The following is a 9587-nucleotide window of genomic DNA, read 5'->3' as shown; positions in this document are numbered from 1 at the left end:
AAATAAAAACCTTAAGCTAAATTATTAATTATTATCCTGATTATTGTTTAGTGATATCCTTTATATTTAAGAAAACAAATAAGTATTTGAAAATAAAAATATGCCCTTTATCTTCTCCATGGCACTCTCCATGAGAACCTGCAACTATTGTGTAGACCTGAAAAAAAAAGTTATCCAACGTAGTTTCATGTAGTTCCGATGTTGAGGAGGGGTAGCATTATATTTTTTCAGGGTAACGAAATACAAAAACCCGAACGAAAAAAGATAATTTTACAGTAGCGGCCGAAAGTTCAGGGGTAGCGGGTGTTACCCCTGCCTTCAAGGCTGGTCCGCCCCTGGTGGTAAGGTGGTTGTGTTTCACAACATAATATAGGGCTGAGCACGGTTCGGTTATTTGAATATACAAACCGATCGATTTTCGACTTTTTGGATATTTTCAATTTTGGTTCGTTTAGAGTCATTTTTTTTTCAATTTTGTGTAGACATTGAAATAAAAAAGTAAAAAATGAAATTGCAGATTTTAAGTTTGTATATATGTTACGTGGAACCATACGAATACAAAGTTATTACTGTAACACCCACAAAATTTTGGTCCAAATTTGACAAATTTATAAAGGTAAATGACCAAAATATTATTAGGATAAGTAATGGAAACAAAGAAGACAAAAGGAAACAAGAGTATATTATGTTAAGGAAATATGGAAAACTCCATCCCACATGAAAGTGGAAAAGAAATGAGAGCACTTTAAAAGGAGGGAATTTTTCATAGTAATGCTCTTACGTAGCCAATCACTCTCACTAGTCCTAGCAGAGGGTGCGAAGCACCCGACGTGCACGCGCACGCGCACGGGCATGGGCTCGGGCGATGGGCGCAATGTGGCGCTTTGATGGCGCATTTTGCACTTCGCACGCTTTAGTATTTTTGAACTATGTAAGATAGACCAAGACGTGATGAGTTAACAAAGTCCAGGGGCTGAAAATTTTTTTTTTGGATTTCTAAACCCATCGCTCTACGCGATGGGTAGGACAGGTTAAGCATCGAGATACGCGATGGTGTTTCCCAGAAATTAAGAAAAAGGGGGCGTCGTGCTACGCGATGGTCTAAGAGGAAAGGGGCATCGCGCTACGCGATGACCATGTTAAGTAACTGAGTCCACGTGTCCAACCACGTGTCAACACGTGGCAATATCTCACACATTGCGGCTTCGCGCTACGCAATGGCCAATGGAAAGGCCCATCGCGCTACGCGATGGTGGGCAAAACTTTACCTATAAAAGGGGGTTACGGGTTGAAGCATAACTCATCCCAAGTCACCTTTTCTTTCACACACATAACATTGGGAAGCGTGCCCGATCGTGGGAAAGTTCCGAGGTCCTGATTTCTCGTGATTCGTGCAAGAATTGGAGTTCTGACGATCTGTAGATTGGTTAAGTGAGTTAGAAGCAATGTCCTGACAGTTTAAGCTTCAATACGTGATAAGAAAGTAGATATGCTGCCCGTACAAGCTTAGACATATAAACTCAGAATAACCGTGTGAGGTTGGGGTTCTGTTTAAGCCTTAATTTATTATTATTATTATTATTATGGCTTATACTATAGTCGGGGGTATAGTCCGAACCTTAATTACTGATAAGTATAATATATATTTTCATAAGTAAATGCTATAGTTAAACTATTGTTTCTTTGTGATTAAGAAACGTGAGGATAAAATAATATTTCTTTATGATTAAGAAATGTATGCAAATGTTATAGTTAAATTAATATTTCTTCTTGAAGAAGAAACCCAATATAGATGTTTCTTCCTGAAGAAGAACCATAGTACATGATTGATGAACAAACAAAGAAACTAAAAGTTCAAATGTTTTATAGAAAGAAACGATTTGTCAAGGTTAAAGCTATACGAAACAGACTATAGGTCTGAAGCTAGATCGTTGATCTAGATATTTATACAAAGGTTATTCTCGTACTATAGGTTCGAGATAGCAAGAATGCATAAATCAGTAAGACACACTGATCAAGAACAAAGGTGAATACGTCCAACCTTTTTATAGTGTGAAATGTTTTATGATGTGAATACGTCTATGTACTGTCTTTTTAAAAAGTTATTTACTCTTTAAACTATGGACTGTTATCCATATGTAAAAGAGTTATGGAAGTATTTGCATGAGGGTTGGTTCAAATCCTCTAAAAACGTTTTGATACAAAGTAGTACTAAACACACATGCTAAAATACATGTGTCTGGATCCTTACATATCTGAGTGGGCACACTACAGACATGACCACGAGGCAAGTGACCGTCTCTAAGGGCGAGTGAAGTCCGGTTATATGGTCTATGGGTATTTTTAGTTTCGATGAGATGGGATTGAGACCCGCTGAGTTGTTGAACACTATTGGTGTTATGTCATAACGAAGGTGATTTTGTATTAACGAATGTGATTGTATTATGATGAATTATGAAAACCTTTTATTGAGTCAACGTCATCCACCAACATATAGCTGACGTATTTTTCCCCACATTTCAAGGAAACAGTAAAGGTTAGAACAGACAAGCAAGACAGATTAGACGATTGGGGACGTAGTAATTAGAGGTGATCTGATGGCTCATATATTTTATTTAAAACTTTGTGAAGAATCATATTTTAAAATGACAGGTATTTGAAAAATCAAAACGGGTATTAAATTCCCGAGATTTCAATATAATGATATTTTATAGAAAAGACTTCCAATAAAAGAACGTAACTCTGATTTATTTGCAAAACATGTACCAACTATTGTTCATACGCCTAGGCCCTAAGCCGAGGTGTGAGAATTACATTACTAGAGTCTAAACTTCAGAAAAGCTCTTAATCAAAAAACTCTAAAAGTTTAATCTCAGTCTTCATTCATCATCTTATTCATCTTCAAAGTTTAGTCTCAATCTTTATCATCTTCATAATCTTCATTACCATCAATCGATTCCGTTCGGTTTTTTAAAAACGGATAACCAAAGTGAAACCGAAAATTAGGTTTTTCAAAAAAAGTAAATAAATAATCGTCAGTAAATGCTTCGGTTCGTTTTTTTTTAATTAATTCAATTTTGGTTCAAATAATTCGATTTTCTACTCACTACTATAAGCCAGGGTTCGGGGGGGGGGGGGGGAGGTTTGGTAGTAAAATTAGCCGTTTAACAAAAAAAATTTATTTATACTATATATAAAACATAAGTTAAGGACCTTTTCTTTAATAGGTGTCAAACTTAATGCTTTAGGTACAACATATAATGCATTCAAAATATAAAATCTAAGGGTAAGCAAGTATTTTCATTATTTCAAAACATAGTTACAACTTTGATCCTTCAACTTCACAGCTCTTGTTGTTAATTTAAAGAATAGCTACACATATACCCCTTAATTCAAAACCAACCATCTCCATGACTTTTTAGCGGTTATAACTTTTTCACTCGTTAATATATATATATATATATATTAATTGCACTATAAAAAATAAGCATTTTATTCTTTTTAATTTGAGTATGATATTGCTATATTTTTTTTAGTTTTAAAAAGTTATCATGTTACGTGAATACCAGTTCGAACCGGCAACAAGTTGAGTCGGGCAAGCTCGGGTCATGTGTAATACTGGATTAGAGTCAGAACACGCCGATACAAAAAAAGGTTAATTTGCTTTAGGTCGGTTCGGGTTCGAGTCAAAAGGGGTCAAGTGTGTTGAGTCAGCGAAGCATGTTTAATGCCGATAACGTGCATTCCGGTGCCGGTTATGCGAGTTCAATCTTCGGTTACATGCGTACTGGTTTTACACGAGTCACACGCTCAATTTCAGGTTACGTGCGCACTCTCATCAGATGACGTATGCATCGACACTTATCGTGCATTCAACGTCGAGTTGCGGAGGCACACCGTCGTATCGTGCGAACACTCGGCCAGTTAAAATCTAATTTACTCGATAGCAAAATTTATCGAATAAGAGGATTGATTCCGTTTAAAAGAATCGGATCCGACCCGACCCGCGATTTACAGCTAGGGTTTCTTCTACTTGAAAGAATAGAATTGATACAAGGTTTTTGGAATCCAACCAAGCTTCTTTCACCTCTGAGGTAATCTTCTTTCAATTTCTTCAATAATATCATGCTATGCTGCCGTTAGGTTTTTAGATTCCAGTTATCAAATTTTAGGGTTTATGTACCGGATATCTTGTTCTAATTGAAATTAGTGTTTCATGTCCTCAAATCGCGGAATATTGGGTTTTAACTGATTTGATCTGTAAATTAGCGTTTCATTTGCATCCACTGACATATTAAACCGGCTTCATACAACATTTGACGGATGAATTTCAATAGATGCATGTTTTGAGCTGTTTGATGTCGAAAAACCGATGATATAGATAAGAAACAATAGCTGAGTTGATTGTAAATCTAATTGTTTCTATATATGCATGACTCGTATTTTCTAAAGAGTTTATTAAACATAATATATGTTCTTGTTATAAACAGGATAATCCAAGAAGCAGACTTTTGTGTTTGAAATCCAAGTACTTTGAATGGCGTTGGTTGTAATTTGTGGTCAACCCTGTAGCGGAAAGTCAACGGCCGCATTTTGCTTATCGGAAGCTCTAAATGATCTCGAACCGAAACCTAATGTCAGAATCATTAACGAAACTTCCTTTCATCTCGACCGCAACCAAACGTATGCGGAAATGACATCAGAAAAGAACTTAAGAGGAGTACTTAGATCAGAAGTTGACCGGTCATTATCAAAAGACAACATAATTATAGTCGACTCGCTAAACAGCATTAAGGGTTACCGATACGAGTTATGGTGTCTTGCACGCGCTGCAGGAATCAGGCATTGTGTTTTGTTCTGTGATGTTGAAGAAACCGATTGCCGGAAGTGGAATATTGAACGCAGGGGTAAAGATGGAGTTTCATATGATGATGCGGTTTTTGAAGATTTGGTTAGAAGGTTTGAAAGGCCTGACAGCAGGAACCGATGGGATTCACCTTTATTTGAATTGTGGCCGGTTAAAGACAGGATAGAGAAAACGTCTCCTAGTATTGTTGACTTGGTATCTTACATAACCAAAAAGGTTGACTCGAAGACCCGAGACGTTAAAATATTGCAACCGACAATGGCGACACAAAGTGCTCGGTTTTCAGAAGCGAACTCGCTTTATGAAATGGACCGAGCCACACAGGAGGTGACCAGTGCGATTGTTGAGGCGCAGGCTTTAGCCATGAGTGGGCCTGTGACTGGGCTCGTTGTCAGCCGTGACTTGCCGGTTATTAATATATCGAGGTCGGTTGGATTACCGGAGCTCAGGAGGTTAAGGAAGACATTCATAAAGTTGACTGGTCAATCAAGCTTGAGTGGGCCCCCACCGCCCGCGGATGCTGACAGTGCAAAGAGAATGTTTATTGATTACTTGAACAGAGAATTTGGAAGTGAGTGAAGAATGAAATTGTCTTTTATCCAAGTTGGTTCTTGAAGGTGATTTCCTAAGCTTTTATTGTTATATTTAGCTAAATTTTTTGCTCCTTATGATGAAATCTTGAATATTTATGAGATTAAGTTAACAGAATCTATATTTATGATTAGGCAAATGTGAAATGTTTGAATACAATTATTTTGGGTGCTTCTTGGTGTTGTGGTTTTATTATTGAATTACCTGTTTTAGGATTTGTGTAACAATTCTGTAAACGAGCCGATCAGCTTGGTTTCACGCTTGGCTCGCTTATCTTGATGAGATGAAATGTTGTGCTCGAGTTAGGCTCGTGAGAAGCTCGATCCAGTTTGTTTACTTTTAAAATTTTTTGAAGTTCTTTATTTGTTTAGTTTTACACATTGGTATATGAAATAAAGCAAAAAATAATATTCTTAGGGCGCGTTCGTTTCACGGACCTTTTTTTAAAGGATTTGGAATTGGAATGAGAATTGGAATGGAATGTTTGAGAATCCCTATCATGTGTTTGGTTGGTTAATATGTATTGGAATTGGAATCTTCTTCATTCTTGGGGTTGTTTTTTTTTTTTTTTGAAGAACGAGGACAACAAAGTAAACGTTTTAGTTTTTTTACATTTTTCGTTTTTTATTTATATTTTGAGTTATGATTTTTTTATTATTTTTTTGAATTTTTTTTGGAGTTTTTATTGTTAATAAAAACCCCTCCAAAAAAAATTAATAAAAAAATCATAACTCAAAATATAAATCAAAAACGAAAAATGTAAAAAAACTAAAACGTTTCCGCCTTTGGCCTCGTTCTTATAAAAAACGACCCGATACCCGTTTTGATCCGTTCCGACCTTGACCCATTATGACCTGAACCTTTTGACCCTGACCCGTTCCGACTAAACCAAAGCAACCCTTTTTTTAGTTGACCCATTCCGACCCTAACCCGTTCCGACCCATGACCCGTTTCGACCCAACCCAACCCATTTGTCACACCTAGTGATTAGGGTTAATAAAACAATCCTTTATTTTCCATAACAATCATTATAAAATAGGTGGGATTTTAAAATCACATGAAATGTGGGATTTTAAAATCACATGAAATGTGGGATTTGATGGGATTTAGTTCTCATTCCTATTATTTCATTTAATGAAACGAACATATCAATTCATGAGATTTAAAATCTCATTTCTTAGAATTCTTTTCAAATCCTTGAAACGAACATGATCTTAGTATATCCAGGATGCAGATTTTATAAACTATGTAGTTTATACTTTATAGTTCAAGTTAAATGTGTAACCAAGTTATAAGAGTAGTAATTACTAGTTCAATATTAGGGCTGTTAAAACACTAACTAAACAATATTTGCCTTTTAAAGTTGGCTCTGGCTAAATTAGCGAGCAAACGAACGAGCCTCTTGAGCAAAGCTGACCTTGGCATCGGCTCAGCTTGTTTACAGATCGAACCGCCTCGGTGCCGCTCGTTTGATCATAAGCAAGCTTCTTCCAAACGAGTGGCGAGTTTTTTTAACTGTATCGTGATTGTGCATATTGTTGCACTTTTATCATCTGCATCACGAACTGGCATTTTTTGTTGTCTTTTTTATATTTTGTTTAATAGACATGCACATGTTTTTACATTTATGTACGTATGCATCTGAATTAACTTTTGTTCTGTACAACCTTAGGAACATATGTAATACCATATACTTTCTTGGATGCACATATGGTATACATATGTTTCTGAGGCTGGTGAGATTTAAAATAAAACAATACAACATATAGAAATAAAGGTTATATTTTCATCATTTTTTTAATAATTTTTTTTACAATTACATCCAAATCAAATATTTATTTCACCATTAAAGAATTCAATTTTGGTTTCCACAAACCTATGCACGATCAATCAAAGAAGCAATAGCGGCAATTCCTACACACAATCACTAATGGTTACTCAATGTTTTTGTCACGGCATCTGTGGCTTCGTGCCATCACTGATCGTTGGTTTGTTGCCATCGATGACCTGTTGTTTCTCAAGCTCTAGATCTACCTCTGGTTTCTTGGCTGCACGACTTCGATCCAAGACATATAAAAAGTAATAAATTAGACCGAGAAGCACACTCACTAGACCTATAATACCAGCTGCAGAGAAGACCCCGGGCTTTATAGTGTAACAGTAATAGACACCATCGGTATCTGTTTTCACATCTTTCTGACTGCTTAATTTTGCACCCGCGATAAATAGAATAACAGCTATAGAAGACGTAATCCTGTACAAAAACAGATAAAGTGTAACAAAAATTGATTGATATCTTGATCTAGGATGAAGTAGTTGAATATATAGTTACATACCATGATATAACAATACAGACACGGCCGAATATGGGACCGTTGGGGGTAGGTATGCAACACGAACAACAACCGACGGTGGCTGATGTGATGATCACACGGGCTAGCACAAGAGCCATGGTTGCTGCGATGGCTAGGCCCATGGCTGGACTACTTGGATACTCGCATTCAGGTTCCAGGCCATCGAAAACCAGTTTGAGTTGAGATCTCTGCCATGCGTATATACGAAAAAACATGGATATTTATTTATTAGTATTGTAAAGACTGATTCTAGTATTGAATTTGACAAATTGGATTTTAATATCTAAACTACGACTGATTGGGTGATAATAATTCAACGATTTAACTAGTGATATTCTAACATTCAGTTGCACTTGATTTCGCTCATAATCTACCATGTAAGTGAAATCGAGTGGAAATCAAGTATAAGTCTATGATGATTATGCCAGCAGAGCAGGATTGCTATTGGCAACAAAAGTAAAAATTATGATCGATCAGGTAATAATGATCAAACACTGGTGTGGTGGATAGTTTTGGTTATTAAAATCCAATGTCTTATTTTACTTATATATATGTGTTTCATTTACCTTAACCCTGGTGGCTTCAGCGGCAAAACCTGCAACAGCAACTGCTATCCCGAGTGTGGCCACGAGAATGCCGACCAAAATCGTTTTGCACCTCATTTATTCCTTAATGATGTTACCGTTGAAACAAAACGTTAATCTAGTTTTATAGTTGGAGGGGACACGATATGGAGTCGTACTCATACTCCCTCGGGGGTAACGATGATGAAATAGAATCAACCTTGGGAGTGTACAACTAGCTATATATTTATTACTCATAAATGTTTTAGTGGATCCATTTAACAAACATTGCTACTTTCAAATGTTTTAAAAATATACTCGACACAACTTTATTTTGGAATGCTACGTGTTATTTGGTTGTGAAGGGGTTCAATACAAATAAACTCAAAGGAACGATGTAGTGACGTCCATTAGGATGCCGGTTTTCTCTCAACTCTCATGGTCAACTGTTGATAATTACCGACGACTATGACTATCATCGTATATTTATTTTTCTTGGATTTTATTTACCTTTCGGTGATCACAGACAGATACAAACAGTCTAGAAGTCAAGTGGTTAGATGGATGACCTGGTGAAATGAAATAGAAATTTCGAATTTTCGATACACAAAATTACTTGCAAGTTGCAAGACTCAATCTAATTAGCATGCTAGACACTCAAAATTATGCACATAATAAGGCAACACAAATCATATATATACCTGATCCAATTAATTTTCACACTATATGTTTAAACGTTGAACCGGGCGCGCAGATTTCCAAACAATATCACTTGCTCGCCTAATTTTCCACTTTCAACCAATCACCTTCAAGGTTATCTGACGAGTTTCAGCCCTTGAGTCACCACATTCAATTTCATCTATAGATCCCACTTTTAGATATAGTAACGAAATCGAGTTCTTAATTAAAACCAATCCTTCATGAGATTAAAAGCACTTTTACCATCTATTAACCCTTGAATGCATGCTTGCTGACCTAGCATGTTTGCGGGCTGGGAGTTGTAATGGGTAAATGACCGCATGTGTAGATCACGCCTTGTATGCAAATTCACTTTGACAGCCACCTTATAAAGAAACGATAAGAAGGGGTGCTTGAATTTGACTGTGTCTGAAGGGAAGCGGTGGTGGCTGCGCTAAAGTGGCTTTGTGAAGAATCATCTAGTGACGATCCTTAAATCCAACTTGTGTAAACAAACCTTGTGAGTTATGATAG

General features: G+C 36.5%; 2 protein-coding genes across 2 annotated transcripts; one reads left to right on the top strand and one right to left on the bottom strand.

Moving 5' to 3' along the window:
• Positions 1-4501: 4501 nt before the first annotated feature.
• Positions 4502-5539, top strand: LOC143536757 (protein KTI12 homolog). The gene has a single exon (XM_077030678.1). The coding sequence runs from the start codon at positions 4538-4540 to the stop codon at positions 5444-5446; it is 909 nt and encodes a 302-aa protein (XP_076886793.1). The 5' UTR covers positions 4502-4537; the 3' UTR covers positions 5447-5539.
• Positions 5540-7366: 1827 nt separating this feature from the next.
• LOC143536755 (uncharacterized) lies at positions 7367-8488 on the bottom strand. Its single transcript, XM_077030677.1, has 3 exons — positions 8379-8488; positions 7795-8000; positions 7367-7712 (listed from the first exon to the last, which is right to left on the bottom strand). Exons 1-3 carry the CDS (start codon positions 8472-8474, stop codon positions 7409-7411), a joined length of 606 nt encoding a protein of 201 aa, XP_076886792.1. The 5' UTR covers positions 8475-8488; the 3' UTR covers positions 7367-7408.
• Positions 8489-9587: the final 1099 nt, after the last annotated feature.

Source organism: Bidens hawaiensis, unplaced genomic scaffold, assembly GCF_021521415.1.
Source record: "Bidens hawaiensis isolate Kalapana, Puna unplaced genomic scaffold, B.hawaiensis_p1.1 tig00010926_1, whole genome shotgun sequence".
NCBI lineage: Eukaryota > Viridiplantae > Streptophyta > Magnoliopsida > Asterales > Asteraceae > Bidens > Bidens hawaiensis.
Note: the sequence above shows the minus strand (reverse complement) of the source record. Positions and strands in the feature narration are given on the sequence as shown.